General features: G+C 40.3%; 1 protein-coding gene across 3 annotated transcripts in view; it reads right to left on the minus strand.

The window, feature by feature from the left end:
- The window catches only part of ark2n (arkadia (rnf111) N-terminal like PKA signaling regulator 2n), a 113882-nt gene that overhangs the window by 67244 nt on the left and 22202 nt on the right, over window positions 1–24436 (minus strand). For 2 of the 3 annotated variants that reach the window (XM_048554023.2, XM_048554209.2), the window contains exon 2: window positions 16802–17622. In XM_048554023.2, coding sequence (XP_048409980.1) covers window positions 16802–17540 — 739 coding nt within the window. In that variant the 5' untranslated portion in view covers window positions 17541–17622. Of the gene's footprint in view, window positions 1–16801; window positions 17623–21393; window positions 21495–24436 lie in introns of all 3 variants that reach the window. The other variant, XM_048554110.2, reaches the window with a different exon arrangement.

Raw genomic sequence — 24436 nt, forward strand, 5'->3', positions numbered from 1 at the left:
GTAAGGCATTTCCAATTCAGTTTCTGCTCAATGGTAACTCCCAAGAGGCTGACAGTGGAGAGAATGCAATGATGGTAATGTCATTGAGTTTCACAGGGTGATGGTTACTGTCTGGCACTAGTGTGGCACAAATGTTACTGGCCATTCATCAGCCCAGTTGTAGGTATTGTCCAGGTCGTGTTGCATTTGGACATAAACTCACTTTGATACCTGAGGTATCGCAAAACATGCTGAAGATTGCAAGTAGTCAATCTTATAGACTTATTGTCAATGAAGGCTATCTTGGCCTAAATGTTTGCACAGACGATAACTTAAAATCTAAACAGGACTCAGTGTACCTGCACCAATTCAACCTGGTGGTTTACCAAAGGCAGTTAGGGATATATTCTAAAGGTATGTATTCCTGTGGAATAATAAAGAGAGATTTAAGTCATGTGATAGACTAAAATGGCAAAAACAAAACAAACTGGAACCCAAACTGCCTGACAACCATTTCCAGCTTTAACACTGAAACATAAAAAATACAAAAAGTCAGCCATTCAGCACCTCGCCATTCTAAATCAGTACCCTGCTACTGCTTCCACTCCACCTTTTGATCCCTCCAGACCTAAGAATTCTAACTCCTTCTTGAAAATATTCAATATTTTGACCTGAATTAGACAGCGGTCTTGAAAAACAATATGTCCACACAAGATGGAGTTAAAATTCTACAACATGAAACATGCACTTCAAAGTTTTCTGACCATAACTTCTTCAATTTACCCCAGTGGACAATGGTGCTCAAAACTCACAATTTGAATTCTGGCCCCAGTTCCAGACTTGGTTTACTTTGATGAAGTGCTAAATGATCATTGCAATGTTGAAGCTTACACTCCACAGGAAAGACATTAAACTAATGTCCATAAACCAGTCATCGAAGACAGATTCCACAATGTTGTTCCAAAAATGAATTTTCCCAAATATCAATGCTAAAAACCAATGCATAGGTTAACTTTAAACAGAAATTAAAATGCCTCACAATTTTTTTCCAAGATGCTAGTAAGCTGAGAGGTAGATTTTCATATAGGTTGCTGAGTTAATAAGTTATGCAAACATATATGGTATGGGGAAATAATGTCTGGAGCAATGATTTCATTCCCAGATTTCAAATAAATTACGAACAGGACACTTCAGAACTCCTGAGACATTCCTTTCAGTACTCTCCACCTAAGCCCAATTAAAAAATTCAACAAAGCTGTGTATTTCTTGGGAATCATTTTGTGTGCATTCAAAAGGTTTTACAAGAAATTCTTGAAATTTCTTGAGGTTAGTTAGTGGCCAGTGAGGTACAGCCTTATCAAGATTTCCTGTTCCTATCGAAATACATTAATTCAGGTTAGCACACACACTTGCAGAATTCTGATTTCAAACTAGTTCATAGGTGAAGTACTCAAAGTTCTCATCAATTGCTTAAGAACACAGTAAATTCAACACAATATTTGAACACAGAACATAACAACACAGTACAGGCCCTTCGGCCCTCGATGTTGTGCCGACCTGTCATACCGATCTCAAGCCCATCTAACCTACACTATTCCATGTACGTCCATATGCTTGTCCAATGACGACTTAAATGTACTTAAAATTGGCGAATCTACTACCGGTGCAGGCAAAGCGTTCCATTCCCTTACTACTCTCTAAGTAAAGAAACCACCTCTGACATCTGTCCTACATCTTTCACCCCTCAATTTAAAGCTATACCCCCTCATGCTCGCCGTCACCATCCTAGGAAAAAAGCTCTCCCTATCCACCCTATCTAACCCTCTGATTATTTTATATGTTTCAATTAAGTCATCTCTCAACCTTCTTCTCTCTAATGAAAACAGCCTCAAGTCCCTCAGCCTTTCCTCGTAAGACCTTCCCTCCATACCAGGCAACATCCTAGTAAATCTCCTCTGCACCCTTTCCAAAGCTTCCACATTCTTCTTATAATGCGGTGACCAGAACTGTACACAATACTCCAAGTGCGGCCGCACCAGAGTTTAGTACAGCTGCAGCATAACCTCTTGGTTCCGGAACTAGATCCCTCTATTAATAAAAGCTAAAACACTGTATGCCTTCTTAACAGCCCTGTCAACCTGGGCGGCAACTTTCAAGGATCTGTGTACATGGACACTGAGATCTCTCTGCTCATCTACACTACCAAGAATCTTACCATTAGCCCTGTACTTTGCGTTCCGGTTACTCCTACTAAAGTGCATTACCTCACACTTGTCTGCATTAAACTCCATTTGCCACCTCTCAGCCCAGCTCTGCAGCTTATCTATTTCTCTCTGCAACCTACAGCATCCTTCGTCACTATCCACAACTCCACCGACCTTAGTGTCGTCTGCAAATTTACTAACGTTCCATGCCCTCATCCAGGTCATTTATAAAAATGACAAACAGCAGTGGACCCAACACCGACCCTTGCGGTACACCACTAGTAACTGGTCTCCAGGATGAACATTTCCCATCAACTACCACCTTCTGTCTTCTTTCGACAAGCCAATTTCTGATCCAAACTGCTATATCTCCCACAATTCCATCTCTCCGCATTTTGTACAATAGCCTATTGTGGGGAACCTTACCGAACACCTTGCTGAAATCCATATACACCACATCAACCGATTTACTCTCATCTACCTGTGTGGTCACCTTCTCAAAGAACTCAATAAGGTTTGTGAGGCACGACCTTCCCTTCACAAACCATGCTGACTATCCCTAATCAATTTATTTTTTCTAGATGATTATAAATCCTATCCCTTATAACCTTTTCCAACACTTTACCAACAACTGAGGTAAGGCTCACTGGTCTATAATTACCAGGGCTGTCTCTACTCCCATTCTTGAACAGGGGAACCACATTTGCTATCCTCCAGTCATCTGGCACTATTCCTGTAGACAATGACGAGTTAAAGATCAATGCCAAAGGCTCGGCAATCTCTTCCCTGGCTTCCCAGAGGATCCGAGGATAAATCCCATCCGGACCAGGGGACTTATCTATCTTGACACTCTGTAGGATTTCTAATACCTCTTCCTTGTGAATCTCAATCCCACCTAGTCTAGTAGCCTGTATCTCAGTATTCTCCTCGACAACATTGTCGCTTTCCAGAGTGAATACTGTTGAAATATATTCATTTAGCGCTTCCCCTATCTCATCTGACTCCACACACAACTTACCACTACTATCCTTGATTGGCCCTAATCTTTCTTTCGTCATTCTTTTATTCCTTAAATACCTATAGAAAGCCTTAGGGTTTACCCTGATCCTATCCACCAACAACTTCTCATGTCTCCTCCTGAGCTCTCTCTTTAGGTCTTTCCTGGCTACCTCGTAGCCCTCAAGCGCCCTAACTGAGCCTTCACATCTCATCCTAACATAAGACTTCTTCTTCCTCTTGACCAGAGATTCCACTTCCTTCGTAAACCACGGTTCCCGCGCTCTACAGCTTGGTCCCTGCCTGACAGGTAAATACTTATCTGGGACACACAGGAGCTTTTCCTTGAATAGGCTCCACATTTCTAATGTGCCCATCCCCTGCAGTTTCCTTCCCCATCCTATGCTCCCTAAATCTTGCCTAATCTCATCGTAATTGCCATTCCCCCAGCTATAACTCTTGCCCAGCGGTATATTCCTATCCCTTTCCATCACTAAAGTAAACATAACAGAATTGTGATCGCTATCACCAAAGTGCTCACCTACTTCCAAATCTAACACCTGGCCGGGCTCATTATCCAGTACCAAATCTAATGTGGCTTCGCCCCTTGTTGGCCTATCTACATAGTGTGTCAGGAAGCCCTCCTGCACACACTGGACAAAAACTGACCCATCTATAGTACTCGAAATATAGTGTTCCCAGTCAATATTTGGAAAGTTGAAGTCCCCCATGACCACCACCCTGTCTCTCTCATTGCTATCGAGAATCATCTTTGCTATCCTTCCTATCGAGAATCATCTTTGCTATCCTTCCTATCGAGAATCATCTTTGCTATCCTTAAACTTCAACTTGACTTAAAGGTTTGAGATCATCTACTCATCGGCATATCAGTTACAAAAAGGATGCTCGGTTTTAGTTAACAGCAAGAACGAATGAGAAAATGAGAGAATGGAAGGAAGCAAAACAGAAAAGAAAATACGGCAGTAGTAATAAGATGGAGAAATTATGAAGTAAAATAAATTAGAAACGAAGGATGGAGGAATGAAGCATAAGAAGGTTTCAGGACAGCAGGAGAACAAATTGAGCAGAGGGCAAAACACACGCAATAGTATAAAACCAAGTATAAATACAGTCTCGAGAGTCAAGCTTTGCTCCCAACATCTGTTGTCTTCACTGAGACCCAATAAGACAAATAATTGCTTTTAAACAAACAGCTTGAAAGTTCTACCTCTGGTCAAGTTGGGCAATAATTTACCATTGCCTGGAAAACTAAAGTCAATTCGACTTGCCTCTGGACATACTAAGATTTTGAAGTTTTTGCATGGCAAATTGCTGCATGTATGAGCTGATAACATCACAGCCAGGAAAACAGAACATCTGGAACCTGAGTAAGCAGAGCAAGCAAATCTGTTTCCTTAATATATCACCTCGGAGAATTGTGGAACAAAAAGAGTACAATGACTGAGAAGAAACTGGAAATTAAAGTGGATAAATTCAATGTCAAATCAGAAAGAGACACAAGAGTTGTTCCAGTGCAGATGGAGGCAGGTAACCCGTTTGTGTCAGCACTAGTCTGCAAAATGGGCATTATGAATTAGCGCAATTCTCTGGACTTTTCCACATAAACATAAATATTGCTTCCATTTAAATAATCAACTAGTGCTTTCCTCAGTGAATCAATTGAACTTGTGTCCACCACACTTTCAAGCAGTATGTTCCAGACCCTGTTAACATTCGTGAGAAAAATATTTTTCAAAATTTTTTTTATTAATAGTTATTACTTTTTCAAATTATCTTTATCTGCACACTCTCATTCTCATTCCTTTTGAGATGGAACAAATTCTCTGCGCCTGCTCTGTTTTAGGTTCCTGATTTCCAGCATCCGCAGTTCTTTTGGTTTTTATCTACTTAGACTTCTCCACTCCAATAAAAATAGTCCCAATTTCTCTAATCTATGATCATAGCTGAAGTTTCTCATTCCTAGAATCATTTCATTAGCATATTCTGCACTCTCTCCAACGTGATTACAGCATTCCTATAGTGTGGTGTCTAAAACTGCAGTCAATACTCCAGAGAGGTGTAAACATAGATTTTGACAAGTTCAGCATAACTTCCTTGTTCATGTACTCCCTGGTAATAAAGCTTAAGATACTGCATACTGTATTAACTGTTCATTCGACCTGTTTTCTTACCTTTAATAACTAATGAACAAATACACCAAGGTTTATCTGCAATTATATACCCTTCAGAGTAGTGCCTTTTATTTTGTACTGCATCTCCATATTCTACCAAATGCTTCAGCTGAAATCACCCTGCAACGAAACTAGTCTGCAACCTACACACCCACTCCCTTAACTTATCAATGTCCTTCTATAGTTAATGCTTCCAAGTTTTGTAGGATATGCAAACTTGGAGATTGTTAATTGCACACCAAGATCTGGGTCATCCATGTAAGTCAGGAAAGCAAGGATTCCAAAGCTGACCCCTGGGAAACTCCATTCCATATGTTCCTCCAGCCAGAAAAATATCCATTAACCATTAGTCTTAAGTTTCCTATCCCTCAGCCAATTTCGCATCCACGCTGCTACTGTTGTTTATTCCATGAGTTTTAACTTTTCCCATTGGTCTTTTGGAAGTCCACAGACATCCCGTAAACAGCATCCCGTAAACAGCATTATCTTCATTAATTCTTTCCTTGAAGAAAACCAGAAAATTAATTAAACACTAATTTCCCTTAAGAAATCCATACTGGTCTTCCCTAAACACACACACTTTCACACAGGCTATTAATTTTATTCTGAACTTCTCTTTCAAGAAGATTCCCAGCATAAATTAAGCAAGTTGGTCTGGAAATGCTGGGCAAAGAATCATACGGCATGGAAACAGACCCTTTTGTCCAACTAGTCCATTCTAAACATAATCCTAAACTAAACAAGTCCCACCTGCCTGCTCCTAGCCCATATCCCTCCAAACATTTCCTATTCACGTACTTATCGAAGTGTCTTTTAAATGTTGTAATTGTATCGTCATCCACCACTTCCTCAGGAAGTTCATTCCACACGTGAACCACCCTCTCTGTAAAAAAAAATTGCCCCTCACGTTTTTTTAAAAATCGTTCTCCTCTCATCTTAAAAATATGCTTCCTTTCACGAGCCAACCTCCTACACTCCAACAAAAAAAGTTCCAGTCAATCCAGCCCACGTTTATAACTCAAACCTTCCATACCCGGAACATTCTGGTGAATCTCTTCTGGATCTTCTCCAGCTGAACCCATCCCAGGTTATTGAGGGAAGCGAGAGAGGAAATAGCCAGGGCCTTAACAGATGTCTTTGCAGCACCCTTAAACGTGGGTGAGGTCCCGGAGGACTGCAGAATTGCTAATGTTGTCCCCTTGTTTAAGGAAGGTAGCAGGGATAATCAAGGTAATAATCGACTGGCAAGCCTGACATCAGTGGTAGGGAAGCTGCTGGAAAAGACACTGAGGGATAGGATCTAATCCCATTTGGAAGAAAATGGGCTTATCGGTGATAGACAACATGGTTTTGTGCAGGAAAGGTCATGTCATACCAACTTAATAGAGTTCTTTGAGGACGTGACAAAGTTGATTGATGAGGGAAAGGCTGTAGATGTCATATACATGGACTTCAGTGAGGCGTTTGATAGGGTTCCCCATGGTAGGCTGATGGAGAAACTGAAGTCGCATGGGGTCCAGGGTGTCCTAGCTAGATAGATAGAAAACTGGCTAGGCAACAGGAGAGTAATAGTGGAAGGGGGGGTTCTCAAATTGGAGACCTGCGACTAATGGTGTTCCACAGGGATCTGTGCTGGGACCACTGTTTTTGTGATATACGTAAATGATTTGGAGGAAGGTGTAGGTGGTCTGATTAGCAAGTTTGCAGATGACACGAAGATTGGTGGAGTAGCTGATAGTGAAGGGGACTGTCAGAGATTACAGCAAAATATAGATAGATTGGAGAGTTGGGCAGATAAATGGCAGATGGAGTTCAATCTGGGCTAATGCGAGGTGATGCATTTTGGAAGATCTAATTTCAAGAGCAAACTATACAGTAAATAGAAAAGTCCTGGGGAAAATTGATGTACAGAGAGATCTGGGTGTTCAGGTCCATTGTTCCCTGAAGGTGGCAATGTAGGTCAACAGAGAGATCAAGGCGGCATACGGCATGCTTTCCTTCATTGGACAGGGTATTGAGTACAAAAGTTGGCAGGTCATGCTACAGTTCTATAAGACTTTGGTTCGGCTACATTTAGAGTACTGTGTACGGTTCTGGTCGCCACGTTACCAAAAGGATGTGGATACTTTGGAGATGGTGCAGAGGAGGTTCACCAGGATATTGCCTGGTATGGAGGGTGCTAGCTATGAAGAAAGGTTGAGTAGATTAAGATTATTTTCATTAAAAAGACAGAGATTGAGGGGGGACCTGATTGAGGTCTACAAAATGAGGGGTATAGACAAGGTGGACAGCAAGATGCTTTTTCCCCCCAGAGTGGGGGATTCAATTACTAGGCATCATGAGTTCAAAGTGAGAGAAGGAAAGTTCATGGGAGATGTGCGTGCTAAGTTCTTTACGCAGAGGGTGGTGGGTGCCTGGAACGCGTTGCCAGTGGAGGTGGTAGGCGCAGACACGATAGTGTCTTTTAAGATGTATCTGGACAGGTACATGGATAGGCAGGCAGCAAAAGGATACAGACCCTTAGAAAACAGATAACAGGTTAGACAGAGGATCTCGATCGGTGCAGGCTTAGAGGGCAAGAAGGGCCTGTTCCTGTGCTGTAATTTTCTTTGTTCTTTGAATAACATTTTTCCAATAACTGGACAACCAGAACTGGGCACAGTATTCCAGAAGAGACCTCAACGATGTTCCGTGCAACCTCAACATGACTCCCTAACTTCCATACTCAAAGGTCTGAACAATGAAGGTAAGCATGCAGAATGCCTTTTTAACCTCCCGATCCATGTGACACAGCTTCAAAGGATAACATACCCAAACTTCCAGGCCTCTGTTCTACAACAGTACCCAAGGCTCCACTATTCATTGTATAAGTCCTGCCTCTGTTTGTTGTACCAAAATGCAACACATTTATCCAGACTGAACTCCATCTGCCATTTTACAGCCCATTGACCCATTTGATCAAGATCCCCTTGTAGTCTTAGAAAACTTTCTTTGCCGTCTACAACCAAAGTAAACAACGTCTAACTCTGCTCTCAATCTTGAAAACATTTTAAAAGATTTAAAATTCAATTATTTTAAAATATTTAATAATTAATATGAAAAGAATGTGACTGCATACCTGTAATAGTTTATTTTCTCTGCCGAAGGTTATTTGGCAGGAACCAACACCTATTGTTGAAAAGGCACTTAAACTTGAAAGACTATATCTTTTTGTACACACTACACAATTTCAGTATGCTAACTTTCAGCCATTCAATATTTGAATGGTGAATTAGGTAGCAAGATTCAATGACTGCATGAAGCCAGTGATGGAACAATACATCTCAGATAGCAATTTTTCGATATTCTTGGACACTTCACCATTATTTTAGTATATTTATAAACAATTACAAGCATATGCTTTCTTTCCATCTATCTTCTTGACAGACCAATAACACTCAAAGTTCAAGAACCAGCAGGCAAATCTTCCTGCTCTTAGTTTACAAAGGACATACAGCACAGAAACAGGTCACTCATATCAACAAGTCCATACGGGTGTTTATGTATCACTCAGGTCTTCTCCCATCTATCACTGTAACCGTATCTTAGCTTCTCTTTGTACTTGTCGACCCTTAGATATACCTATACTATTCATTTCAACCACTCCGCAGGCTAATGAGCTCTAGAACAACTTGAAAGCAAAGAAAACATTAATATAGTGCTTTCACATAGTGATTTCAACTGGAAAAAAAAATGTCCCAAATGATGAGAGAAAAACTCTAAAGGAAAATCAATTAGTAGGCGGCCAAAAATTTGTTGTTAATTATCAAGCAAATTGTCGACGAATGAGAGGGAGCTGCAGGAGCAGAGGGACAGAGGCAACAAACTGCAGTCAGTTCTGAGGAAGGGTCATCGGACCTGAAACATTAACTCTGTTTTCTACCTCACAGATGCTGCCAGACCTGCTGAGCTTTTCCAGTAACTAATGTTTTTGCTGCAGACAGTAGGATCTGCCTGCCGATAACATAACAATCAGTTGTGTGAAAAGAGTTTTTAAAAAAAAGACAGACAATGCCATGAAAGTATGAAAGATAATTAAGAGTTTTAAATTTGTGGCTTTGAAAGGCCATGAGACATGTCACACAAAGGTGATTTGCTGCAGTAAAGGGATGTATAGCAGGATTTTGGATAAGTTAATTTTTGAAGATGATACAGAAATGGGATTCAACAATCAAGTGACAAACTACACTGATGCAGACTTTAGCAGAAAGCCAGTTTTAGTTTTTTGAGATTTGTAGCTCAGGTAGTGAATGAGGTTGTAAAATTGCTCACTGAGCCAATGTGTTTGCCAAAACAGAGACTTGGGGAATTCCTGAAGGCCTGGCACTCCAAACAGAACTCCATCAACCAACACACTGAACAGGTCTGATACACAAACCACCAAAAAAACGGAAACGGAAGTGACGCCAATCGTCCCAGCAAACCGAGACATACAAGTAACAAGCAGGACAGAACATGAACGCTTCACCGGAGGTGCACTGACAATGTTAGCTCAGAGGGTGACTAAATGTCTGCAATCAAACACACCGGCTCAGCGAGCAAGTCTACAATCTCAGTGAGTTTTATCATAAAATCCCTAAGTGTAGAAAGGTGCCCTTTGGCCCAACAAGTCCACACAGACTTCAGAGCATTCCATCTAGACACACTCCTCTATAACCCACCTAATCTACACATCCCTGAACACTACGGGCAATTTAGCATGGCCAATCCACCTAGCTTGCATATCTTTGGACTGTGGGAGGAAACTGGAGCACCCGTAGGAAACCCTTACAAATCCCTGGAGAATGTGCAAACTTCATACAGACAGTCGCCCAAGGGTGGAATCGAACCAGAGTTCCTAGCACAGATACAGGCTATGTTTGGGCACTGGAAATCACCAATGATTGGAGATGAACAAAAACAGAAGTTGCTAGAAAAGCTCTGGCAGCATCTGTAAAGAAAAAAAAATAAAATAAGGTAGTAGATTCTCAAAACTCGTTAGGTAGTAGATTCGCCAACTTTAGGTACATTTAAGTTGTCATTGGATAAGCATATGGACGTACATCGAATAGTGTAGGTTAGATGGGCTTGAGATCGGTATGACAGGTCGGCACAACATCGAGGGCCGAAGGGCCTGTGCTGTGCTGTAATGTTCTATGTTCTAAATAAGAGTTAATGCTTCCGGTCCAGTGACTCTTCCTCAGTCCTGCTTTTCCAGCAACTTCTGTTTTTGTTCCTGATTTACAGCATCCAAAGTTCTTTCAGTTTTTATTGGTGGGTTGCAATCTCATCTAAAATGCAATAAATTTTAAATGGACAATTTTAAAAGCTAAGTCCCAGATCTCAATACTTTAGAGAAGAAACCAAGCTGAAGCAAATCAAAATGCCCGAAAATTAATTTACACTACCAGAATATGACCTAGCGAGTCATCAATGCTAAATGTGGCAGCAATTTACAACAAAACCTGGTATAAAGAATATGTTATGATTATATTCACTTGCTAAGGCCACCTTTATGCAAAAATGTAAATCTGCATGACGCTCACAAAAATAAATGTAAAGGCAGCAATTTGGGGTTGTAGAAGAGGGTGCACAGCTGGCTGGGAGCACAACATTAATGGGTGGACAGCAGCAGGCCTATATATGGAACTGCAATACAGGTATCCTGCAAAGTGGACCATCAAAATACAACTCACCTTAGAAAAATGGTTAGAGGTGTTACAAAGTAATTGTACATAAATTTAAATTCCCTTGGACGGAAAATCTGACAGGTTCACTCAAAGACAAATAAAAGCAGAGAAGATTAACCATGATGGAAAAACTACAACATTACAGGATTGATACCTTACATGGGCAAGTACGTACTCTATGCTAGACTTTTGGCACATACTAGGTATGACTCAATTGTTGAGCAGCATTTATTATCAATTTATTTTGGATGGTGCTGTGATTTTCAACTGTTTTCTGCTGTCTTTATTTTCCAAAAGTGAGAGACACAAGTATAAACTCATTTAGTATATGACTCTCATTCCGTTAAAATTGTCCAACTGAAATAAATTTCAATTTAGAACCAGCCCAATGTCTCTACACAACAGGTTGACTCCTTGAGATTTGAAATAACCTATCTCTAGCTAATTTCCTTTGATTTAGAAATATTAAATTAGGTGACTTCTAATTAGGCATGCCAGTGTTACCAACAGCCGTACTTATAACATTTGCCCACATAGACTGGGACTGTCAGAGTGTTAAAGTATTCAATGGGAGGAATTTGTTACGTGTTCAAGAAAATTTTTTAAATCAATATGCAGGTGGCCCTACTAGAGATGGTACAAAATGTGACCTCCTCTTGGGAAATAAGGCAAGGCAACTGACTGGGGTGTTAGAGGGTGAGCACTTTGAGACCAGTGACCATAATTCTATTAATTTTAAAACAGTTATGGAAAAGGACTGGCTTGGTCCACAAATTAAAGTTCTCAACTGCAGCAAGGTCAATTTTGGATGGTTTTGGCATGAACTTTCAACAGTTGGTTTGGCAAGGCTGTTTGCAGGTAAAAGGATAGCTGGCAAGTGGGAGGCTTTCAAAAGGTGGGATAAGAAGAATTCAGGGGACATGTTCCTGTTAGTGTGAAGAGTATGGCTGACAGGAGCAGGGAACACCAGATGACTAGGGATATTGAGGTTCTAGTCAAGAAAAAGGGAGGCAGAATACGTCAGTTTTGGACACGTCAGACCAAGCGAATCCCTTGAAGAGCATGGGGGTGTAGGAGTACACTTAAAAGGGAAATCAGGAAGACAAAAAGGGGACATCAGGTAGCTTTGGCAGATGAAGTTAAGGAGAATCCAAAGAGATTGTGCAACTGTATTAAGGGCAAAAGAGTAATCAGGGAGAGAATAAGGCCCCCTAAAGATCAACTATGCCATTTATGGGTGGAGCCACAAGAGATGGGAGGGATCATGAACAAATGCTTTGCATCAGTACTTACTGTGGAGAAAGACATGGAAGCAAGAGAACTAGGGAAAATAAGCAGTGACGTCTTGAAAAGAGTCCACATTACAGAAAAGGACGTGCTGGAGGCCTTAAAATGCATTAAGGCAGCAAAATCGTTGGGATCTGATCAAGTGCATCCCAGAACATTGTGGGAAGCTAGGGAGGAAACTGCGGGACCCCTATTAGGAATATGTGTATCATCAACAGTCATTGGTGAGGTGCCGAGAAACCAGAGGGGGACTAATATCGTGCCATTATTTAAGAAAGGCTGCAAGGAAAAGCCAGAGAACCATGGGCTCGTGAACATGACGTCTGTGGAGGGTAAATTGTTGAGAGGGGGTCTGAAAGGCAGGATCTATGAGAATTTGGAAAGGCAACAACTGTTTAGGGATAATCAACGTGGCTTTGTGCATGGGAAATTGTCTCTCACAAATCTCATCAAATTTTTTGAACAGGTGACCATGATGATAGATGAAGGCAGAGCAATAAATGTCGTCAACAGGGGCTTTAGCAAGGACTTCAACAAGGTTCCGCATGGTAAACTGATGAATAAGGTTAGATCATTTGGGATCCAGAGACAGCTAGCCAATTAGATACAAAATTGGCTGATTGGTAGTAGACACTGGACGATGGTAGAGGGTTGTTGTTCAGAATGGAGACCTACGACCAGCAGCGAGCTGCGAGGATTAGTGCTGGATCCGTTATTGTTCGTTAGTTATATACACAATTTGGATGAGAATATAGTAGGCATGGCTGGTTAGTTTGCAGATAACACCAAAATTATGATATAGTGGAGAATGAATAAGGTTATTTAAGAGTACAATGGGATCTTAATTAATTGGACCAATGGGCTGAGGATTGGCAGGTGGAGTTTACTTTAGATAAATGTGAGTAAAATATTAACAAATTGTGACCAGGAGACCAGAGAGAGTAAGATATGCTGTAGGGAGGCAGATGAAGGAAAACTGCCAAATCGATGGTCATCTCTCAATGGAACTTTCACAATAACTCTAAAACAACCTCTGTGTCAGACAAATATCACAACCTAGCGGTCCAACAAATCCTCATCTGGCTTTTTGAAATTTTAATGGGAAATTAGACGCGTTCCAACACTAACAAATCAACTGTTGTAAGTGAAGTTTTTGTTTCAATGGTACCACAGAAAGCGGTCTAACACTATACTCATCTTCTGGATATGGCTTCATAGAATCATACAACACTGGAAGCCATTCAGCCCTGTGAACCTTCGCCACTATTTTAAAAGAGCTTTGCAATTAATCCCACTCCACTATTCTCGCCTCCTCAGTCCTGCAAATATTTATCAAATTCTCTCTTGAAAGCCTCTATCACCCTCTCTGGCAGTGTTCCCCAGTGACATTCCACTAAACATGCGTTGTGCTCTCCATTAGGCACCCTTATGTTCGTATTCCATGTCTTTATTTGTAAAGCCAAAGATCCAATATGTCGTCTCAAAATTCTTCTTGCTTGTCAAGTCAAAACCTCCTGCAAATAAAACTGGAAAATTCTCTGGTTTTCTCAACTTTGAAATTGTACCATTTAGTTTACATTGCCTCTCAGCATTCTTCCTGCAAAAATGAATCGCATTGAATTTCTCCTTATTACCTTTCACCTGCAATTGGTTTGACACATCTCCAACCGAGTTCAATGCTCTCCACCATTCAATGCTGCTCACAATAACATAAACAATGCCTTAGCAACAGCTTTCCATGGAATTTTTACATAAATACTCAATGAATACTTTTTTTACCTTTTTAAAAAACCCTGAACACTACCTTGTTCGGATAACTCAAAAAGCTAGTTTACTTTTGTTAAAAGTTGACAGACAATATGTGAACATATCAGCTTTATCCTTTACATACTTGCTACTGTACCTTTCCCTCCCATGTGAACAAGAAACAACAGTACTCACTCTCTCTTTTACAGGGGTTCTAGTTGATATTCTGCTAATACAAATGGCACTAAAAAAACTGCTCTACATAATAGGATTTCCTCATTTCACATGTCTGAAATCAAGTTACCAGACATTCACTTATACATAACATACAAAAGCATATTCAGTTCATTTTTGTCATGATCACTTGTAACCAGGTTAATCAAACACTGGAAACACAACAAGAAAAATATGATAAGCCAGGCTAAAGCCAGTTTAAGAAACTAATTGAAGGAAGGACCAATGATTCAGTGGAGAAAATAATTCAAGATAGATGGATATTATTATTGCATTTTGAAAACTTCTGCTTAGTTAAACATAAAAGCAATAATCCCATAAATGAGAAGGAATCTGGCTTAAGAACACCCTAAAAAATTCTCCATACCCTTCAGTCTTTATGTTACATATTAAAACAAAATTTAAAGAACTACTCACTCTTGACTGCCCTCCCAGTCAGACACAACGTTTCTGTGTCATGTCTATGTTGATGTAAACTTGGAGCACGGAGACAAAACATCTCTGGACCCAACTCAATGCTCTCCATCATTCAATGCTGCTCACAACAACAAAAACAATGTCTCAGCGAGAGCTTTCTATGGGATTTTTACAGGAATACTTAATAAATATTTCTTTGACCTTTCCCCCCGACCAAACTCCTCTTTGAAAGGAGTCACCACCTTGCTGGCACAGCTCAAAAAGTTAGCATTAATTGTATTTGAAGTTAACAGACAATGGCGGGGAGTGTAACTTTTGGCATTGACCCAATAATCTGAATGACCTCCTTTGCACCAAAAATGGGTTGGTTTATTGTTTATATGATTGATATGCACTTTTCCAACACGACGCTTTAAATACAAAGGAGGTCAGGAACAACTTTCCTTTCTCTCACCCAGGGATACTGAAGCTTTTTAATCACAATATCCCTCCTGACTAAGCTGACAAAATCTAACTCAACACAGATTGTGGCCTGCATGACATAGTAACCAAATGAATTAAATAACTGAACTATATTTTAATTCATAACTACATTCAAATTCATCCCATCTGCTCTGCTGATCAAGTTACTATGGTGGCAGAATGCAAACAGTCATAATCAAAATCAAAACCACTAGTAATGGTGGTTAGATGCACTGAAATTAAAAGCACTTTGAAAAATAATGTATTCAATACAGAATAGAACCAGAATCTAAGCTTATGGTACACTTTGCAACAGCGCATACCTTAGCAATAAACAAATCTCATTCAGGACGCTCATCCAGATTTCACTGGTCATTCACGGAAACAAAACTGATTTTCTGCTCTGTACTGCCACTCATTGATGCAAGTGAAGATTAAAAGAAACAGACCAGATCATAAAATTGATCTTGCGCCACAATGTCCATGTTAACAACCTCATGCCACCAAGTTTGTACTGTTGGCTATTCTCAGTAACAAAATGCCATGGCTAAGGTATTTGATTTACAAATGATGTGACTGAAAACTAACAATTTGCCATTATGCTGTATGTTGTGACCCAGATATTCCTGCACGTACACAATTAGTTTCTTCTTCTACACAGTCTAAAGTCACTTGTAGATACAGATATATACTAATGCACTGACTTACCTGATTATGATCCAAGATCTATCCCACTTGTGTTGCAATTGCTTAAAGTTATGTAGTTTATACATTTACCAATTTATCTAAGCTACAGAGCAATTCTACACAGCAAGCAGAGTTCCCTAAGAAAATGAATCACTTTGTCCTTGGGATTATTAGTAAAGTTCTATTCCATCGCAATTTGTAAGAGAAACAATTAAAACCCTCACTCTTCCATTCCCCAAACTATTTCACATATCTTGCATCCAAATGAAACTTTCAGCATGTTAAGCATTAAATAAAATGGTCTACCTTCCAAGTAAGTAAAAAGCATTAGTATGGTACTACTACAAATGTAATCAATGTAATTTATATGCCCATTTACAAAATCAAAGTCTATTGTTAACAATGACCCTATTTCATAAAAACTTCAATTATGAGAAGTTAAAAAATTGTCACTTCACAAAACAATGAGGAAGGCTGAGGCCCATAGGAACACAATGTCATTCCTCAAAGCAGGGGGAGGAGGGGTGGTGGTTGTGTAGGAAACAGAACTTACTACATATTAACGGAGATGAAAATATAGCAGCAGTTTCGGGGGAAACCATGAAAAGAACATGAGCTTTCAAAAAAATTGGTTTAATCAAGTTTTTTTTCCCAATTCCAGATTTCATGTTTTATTTGCAGAACAGAAAACCAAAACTGAGTGGCTAGGCTGCTATAACTACTAATACTTAATAAAAATCATAAAACTATATATAAAGTAAGAATTTTTATTTTGTTTTTAAAGCCACCACCTAAAAGCAAGAGGATGTTATGTAGAAATACACTGGCCACCCAGGCTTTGCTCTTTAATGGATTGTTAGTCACTGTTGTAAAGAAGTTTCGTAAATACCTGGAATCTCTGCACTAATCGTCCTCTTGCCATTTCCTGAGACCTCATCCTCTGATGAACTTGTGCTGGAGTCACACGTCAAATCACTATCACTTGTACTGCTGTCCTGCAGCAACGTGTGCTTTTTCCTAGCTGCTGCTTCACGTTTCTGCCGTAGTAGTCGTATCCGTTCCTTTTGTTTCTGGGTTCTAACTTTTGACACACGGCCATTTTGTTTGTCATTTGATGAGCGATTCTTTTTAGGAGCCATGGTTGACGTTTCACTCTCAGACCTGGATCGCCGTGATTTCCGGCCGACCGCAGGACCAGATCCACCTGAAGGATCCTCATCTACAGCCACATTTGCCCGAGGTGCCTCATTCTCCTCTACAGATGAAAGTGTGTCAGAGTCTGCCAAATGACCACTGGAAGAAGGAGAAACCATGCACTGATTTGAAGAGTCGCTATCATAGGTTCGGCCAGTTGTTTGTTTATCACCATCTGCAGATGGAAGCTGGGATTCGGAAGAGTCTTGCCCAAGTTCCATCAACAAACAAGGTTCAGCAGAGCCCACACTTAGTTTTGGTGGACAGTTACGGTCTTCTTTTCTCAATTTAGCAGATGAGGTCTCTTTCTGAAATGACCCAACACCATCTTTGTTGGTGTCATCAATTTTTGTCTCAATACCTTTTGCTGAATCATCAGGTTCAAGACCATCCTGGGATGAGAAGTTTGCCTTCTCTGCTGCTTCCATCTTCATGTCACTTGGTTCAAATACTCTCTATCAAATACCATAGGGCACAGAGAGTAACAGAACTAAGATTTAAAGAAACCAGGGAAACCTATAGAGAACAAAGAATTCATAGGTCAGGCTAAAACAATGTAAAAACATAATCCTTCATTAGATAAATTTGTTTTCACTTGTACATATCATTGTACATATAACTCTGGCAGAGGTTAACTCAGTTGCCTGGGCAGCTGGTTTGCAATCAAGAGTGACTCCAACAGTGCGATTCAATTCCCACATTGGCTGAGGTTACCATGAAGGACTTTCTTTATCAACCTCTTCCCTCACCTGAGGCATGGTGACCCTCAGATTAAACCACCACCATGTATCTCTCTAATGGGAGAGCAGCTGTATGGTCTGGTAGGGCTGCGACAACTTCACCTTACAGGGAAAATAATTTTCCACAAATGTGTATGGTGAAAATCTGAAATAAAAGCAAGACATGCCAAAAACACTCACTAGGTCTGACAGTACCTTTAAAGAGCAAAACAGAAAGAATGTATCCTATCATCAGAACTGATGAAAAGAAATCACAGGTTTGATATACTAACACACTATTTCTGTCTATACAGATACTGTTAGACCTGTTAAGTGTTTTCAGCATAATCTGTTTTCCATAATTCATAACACCATCCTCTTGTTTGATAGAGAGTCTTTTTCTCTATAACCACATACTCAGACATGAGCTACTTTTGTACTAGTTTTTAAAATCTGCATTCCTGAATTCTGCCTATCAACACTGGCACTGTTAAATCAATTTTTCTCTTTATTTCCTGCAAAAGACTTGTAGTTTCAATTTAATCTGGATGGAGGTTTTTGCAAATCTGCTCTAAGTGTTTCAAAATGTGAACCAATCATTATATGCCCAGATTGTAATTTTGTTCAGTGACTACTTTATCTAGTTTCCTCCCACAGTCCAAAGACCTGCAGGTTAGGTGGACTAACCATGCTAATTTGCTTATAGTGTCCACGGACGTGCAGGCTAGGTGGCTTAGCCATGAAAAATGCAAGGGATGAGGTGGGTCTGGGTGGAATGCTCTTCAGAGGGTCGATGTGGATTTGATAGCAAATGGCCTGTTTCCACACTGTAGGAATTCTACGATTCTATGAACACTATTTAAAATTGTACCCATTTTGGGTGGTGGTGATTGTAGAGCAGAATGGTGAAATTGTGCTGAGGGATTTTTCTGGAAAAAAGTAAACTGAAGAAATGCTTAAAGTTTAAGTGCAAGTCTCAATTAAACCCCTTGTTAGTGATAAAATATATCTATTCTGGGTATGATACTAGTTAAAATATTGAAGAGGAGGAGAGATCAACTAAGTGGAGATGCTAACCTTTCACCTCTTAAATCACTGTTTTTGACAGAGGGGTATTCAGTGTAAAAGAATGCTTGATCAAGGCCTTTTAAAAGTCTTCTTCACAATTAATTATGTCTCTAAATATGTTTGTCATAAAGCTGCAGCAAGTCTGAATTTCAACAGCTCAATATCGAAATCAGAGATTTCATTCATAATCCCTTCAAAACCGAGGAAGATTTTCTCAGCAGGTGACTAAATATTTTATACAAAACAAACAGCAAGCAGCATCAGCATTAAATTCACGGCTGACACCAAGTTTAGCAGCTTCTTGTTTTTCCTTCAGTTCAAATTCTGCCAAATTTGGTTCAACTTGTCAGATTTTTATTCACTTCTGCGTGCTGGTGTACTGGCAAGCCAACAATGCTCAACAATACTTATTTGTCCTGAGGTATTCACGGGGTTGTCTTCCTGAACCACGCTCTTTTGAGGCCAGTAAAAAGTTAACTGTGCTGATGTGGAACAGGATTAGCCTGATTACAACAACAGGTTTCCTTCTCGAAAAGGCATTGATGAACGACTTTGGTCTTTTAAGACAATCTGATGGCTTCACAGTTACTTTTACGAATACCAACTTTATATTAGCAAGTTTTGAGAAGATTTGCAGCTCAGGTTGAGGTTCTGGATGTGAGTTTGCTCGCTGAGCTGGAAGGTTAGTTTTCAGACGTTTCGTCACCATTCTAGGTAACATCATCAGTGAGCCTCCGATGAAGCTTCATCAGAGGCTGACTGATGATGTTACCTAGAATGGTGATGAAACATCTGAAAACTAACCTTCCAGCTCAGCGAGGAAACTCACATCCAGAACCAACTTTATATTTCCAGATTTTTAAAAAAAACAAATTCTCAAACTATCATGAGACATAAAATCACACTAGATTACAGATCAGTAACATAACCACTGCACTATTAAACCATGTCACAAGCTCCCACAATCTTTTCAATAGTACTGATGGTGGTGATGGCAGGTTATCGCTAGCTGAGTTTGCTGACACCAACGCACATGCTGCTTGTGCTGCTTTAAATCATATGTGTGCACGTTTTAGTGAGACGTGGCCAGCGTCAGGGGAAAGAGATTAAGGTCTGGGTTTGGGGGAAACCAGGAGATAAGCAGACCGAAGCTACAGTGGAAAGAGATGGGGAAGCATGGAAGGGAGACAACGGCAACAGGGCCTCCTGCCTTCTGCACTTTATTTCGCCATTAATATCCACATCTTCCAGCTTCTAGAATCATTGAATGCCTAGAATGCAGAAAGGTGCCATTTGGTCCATCATGTCTTCCGACCCTCTGAAGAGCATCTCCCCCGCCAAACCCAACCACCTATCCAAACTCCTCTTTTACAATGGTTAATCCCCATAGCCTGCACATCCCCAGACACTATGGACAATGTGAATAATTGAATCCCAACAGTGTGGAAACAGGACATTTGGCCCAACCTGTCCACATCGCCCCTCCAAACAGCATCCCACCACAACTCAGTCACCTACTCCTGCAGAGATAGCTCTCTGATGAAGGGTCTAGGCCCGAAACGTCAGCTTTTGTGCTCCTGAGATGCTGCTTGGCCTGCTGTGTTCATCCAGCCTCACATTTTATCACCTACTCCTGCAGTTCCCCATGTCTGATCCACCTAACCTAAACATCCATAGACACAATGGGTAATTTAACAAGGCCAATCCACCTAACCTGCGCATCTTTGGACTGAGGGAGGAAACCGGAGAACCCAGCAGAAACCCATGCGGACACAGGGTGAATGTGCAAACTCCGTACAGTCACCCAAGGGTGAAATCAAACCCAGATCCCTGGCACTGTGAGGTAGCAGTGCTAACCACTGAGCCACTGTGCCGTGCTTCTGGATCCTCTTTCCTTCAGACTCTGGGGTTTCACTGTCCAGTTCATCCTTTTTCCAACAGTAAAGATCAGTTCAAAATTGCACAGAGTCTGTTGATGATGTCAGTGTTCAGAAACACACATTGCCCAATGAACACGTATGTGCACTTACACACAGTTGTTGGCATCAGCAAACACTGATTACTACTAGACTATTAATCTAGAGGTCAAGATAATGTTCTGGGGACTTGCCACAGCAGATGGCAGAATTTTAATTCCAGATGTTTGTTGAATTCAGAGTGTAATGAAACCCAAAACCATTGTTGATTGTCAGAAAAATCTACCTAGTTCACTAATATCCTTTAGAGAAAGAAACTGCTATTTTATTTGGTCTGGTTGATATGTGACTCCAGACCACAATAATGTGGATTACGCTTAACTGCCCTTTGGGCAATTAGGAATGGGTAATAAATGCTAGCCTAGCCAATGACACCTACCTCTCAGCACTACCGTACATTATATATGTAGCCAAGGTAAATAACTTTCCTTGGAGTCTAACAAAAAATTCTTAAAAATTGACAGAAGCACAAGAGCTCAAAACCCAGAACTTACTCCAGTTAGCTGAAATGAACAGAAACCTACCCAGCAGAATGAATCATACAGCAGACCTTGAGGTACTGCTCAATATTATTCTCATTTTGAGTACAAGCGAGATGAGAATACAGGAATCATGGTCCAAAAACCTAGAAAAGAGACAATGTTATTTGAGTGAGGTTAACCATTCCACAGTTCAAATATTGGAATGATATAAAGCTCATGGCAGAAATTTGTATTGTTAATTGAAAAGTGCTAAATATGCAGAATTTAGGGGAAAAAAACTCCCTTAACCATCAATTATTTTCCCACTTCTCTGAAGGCCATGACTGCTAAAATGAACTTGCTCACCGGGGGCATGACAGCTCAAACACTCAGTGTCAGCAGACTATAACTATAATGCTCTGCCTGTAAGAGTAATAGACTCGCCAACTTTAAGGGCATTTAAATGGTCATTTGATAAACATATGGATGATAATGGATTAGTGTAGGTTAGATGGGCTTCAGCTTGGTTTCACAGGTCGGCGCAACATCAAGGGCCAAAGGGCCTGTACCTCGCTGTAATGTTCTATGTCCTATGTTTTATAACAGGTTATGGGGCATTACTAGCCCTGTATCCACTTAAAAAGTCATACTAATGCATTTTCCACAGCAATCAATGCAAAATGTTCAAAAGCAGGAAATATTGCGATTTCTATCTCTAATGCTGTTTGCTAAATTAAATATAATTCTAACAAAATTCAGTAATCTGCAGATTTGAAGAGGAAACTTTAGACAGAACTACTTCAAAAAAAATTCTTAAACATATTTCAAATTACAAGAGTTATTGGATTTTGAGATTGCACATGTAGCCACAAATTTTCCATCTACTGCAAACCTTTTACTCACCAAGACCTTTGGCTTTATCTGCAGAGAGCCTTCTCACTCTGCACCCTAAACTGGACTATTCTGACATCGCAGAGATTGCAATAATACAGCAAACTTCCAGCATTTCAGGTATATAATTTTTGCCAGTTTACCAAAACAGCCAGCTCATAAGGTGCAGTTAAAACAAAGTTTGCTGTCTACGTAGGAGAATAGATTCATGGAGTCACAGCATGGAAACAGACCCTTTAGTCCAAGCAGAGCACGCTGGCCCTGATCCCAAACTAAATTAGCCCCAACAAACTGAGGCATATAAAAAACAAATGGGACAAAACATTGATGCTTCATCAGCGGTGCACTGACGATGTTACCTAGCAGGTGACAAAATATTTGTAACCAAACCCACTGGCACGGCAAGCATATCTACAACCTAGTGTCACCTGCCTGCACTTGGCCCATATCCCTCCAAAGCTTTCCTATTCATGAACTTCAACAAATGGCTTTTAAACACCATAACAGGACTTCCTCTAGCAGAGATAATGGGAACAGCAGATGCTGGAGAATCCAAGATAATAAAGTGTGAAGCTTTTGTGCTCGTGAGATGCTGCTTGGCCTGCTGTGTTCATCCAGCTTCACACTTTGTTATCTTGGACTTCCTCTAGCAGTTCATTCCACGTGCGAATCATTGTCTGTGTAAAAAAGCTGCCCCTCCTGTCCCTTTTAAATCTTTCTCTTCTCACCTTAAAAATATGACCCCTAATATTGAAACCCCCATCCTAGGGAAAAGACACCCACTATTAACCCTACCCCTACCACTCATGATTTTAAAAATCTCTATAAGGCTACCCCCCAACTCCCACACTCCAGTGAAAAAGTCGTCCCAGCCTATCAAGCCTCTCCATATAACTCAAATCTTCCATTCCCAGCAAATCGTGGTAAATCTTTTCTAAACCCTCTACAGCTTGATAATTTCTTTAAGGGTGACCAGAAATGGACTCTAGAAGAGGCCTCAATATGATATCCTAACTGCAGTAGTCAAAGACTGAGCAATGAAGGCAAATATACTAAACACCTTCTTCACCACCCCGTCTACACGTGACACAAACTTCAAAGAATTACATACCTGAACCCCTTGATCTCTGTTCTACAACACTGTCCAAGGCCCTACTTTTAATTGTCTAAATTCTGCCCTTCTGCATTTTACCAAAATGCAATATATTTGACCTTTAAATCTTCCATGTTCCACATAATATGCAGATTAGAGGTAATTTCTCTTCTCAGAGAGTCACGAATGTTTAGAATTCAGGCTGTGAAGGGAGCTGTGAAAGTTTGTCATGAATATATTCACCGTTGAGACTGATAGATTTAAGTCGATGAGGCACAAGCACGAAAGTTGAGTTGAAGTCAAAATCAAATTATCAATCATCTCACTGAATAAAGGATGAGGCTCAAGGAATCTACTCATATGAACAAGCAGCACAAGTAGGCCATTCAGCCCTGCAGGCTCCCATTCGGATTGATCGAGTGATCTGATTGTAAGTGGGAGTGCAGATTTAAGTTAACACAGATAACCTTTCAACCCCTTACTTAACAAGAATCCATCTACATCTACCTCATAAACATTCAAAGACTCTCTTCCTAACAAGAGGACGGTAGCAGAATTTGAAAGATTCATAAGCCTCGGCCAAAAAAAAATTCATCTCAATTGTTTTAAACCAACTATCCCTAATTTTTAAACAGTAACCCCAGTTCCGATTTCCCAGAACTATTTTGCAATTGGATCAGACAGGACTCCTCATGAATTCATAACCTGAATAGAATAATTTCAAATGTTTATCAAAAATACCCAGAAGATTTAATACTGCAGTTCTACCTCACTGATGATTTCAAAGAGCACCTATACTTTACAGTCACATACAGCCAGGATATTTACTGTGGGTGTGCAATGCAAGAAAGAATCATCCTAAGCATGTCAGCACAGGATATTAAATCCGAAGGTGTACTCATTCTGCCATGATTTGCAGTTAATTTGGAGAGATTGAACAACCTTGTCCAAAGAAAAAGCAGAATACATGTTAATATCATAACAAATCGTGGGTATCCAATTTGGATTTGCAACAAGAGTGCGCAATACGATTTTTACTCAAACACAAGAGAAATGTAGAGGAAAGCACACAGGCTTCCATACTTGTGACTTAACTGACTAAAGTACGTGACAGATGCTCGG

Source organism: Stegostoma tigrinum, chromosome 1 (assembly GCF_030684315.1).
Source record: "Stegostoma tigrinum isolate sSteTig4 chromosome 1, sSteTig4.hap1, whole genome shotgun sequence".
Classification (NCBI taxonomy): Eukaryota; Metazoa; Chordata; class Chondrichthyes; order Orectolobiformes; family Stegostomatidae; genus Stegostoma; species Stegostoma tigrinum.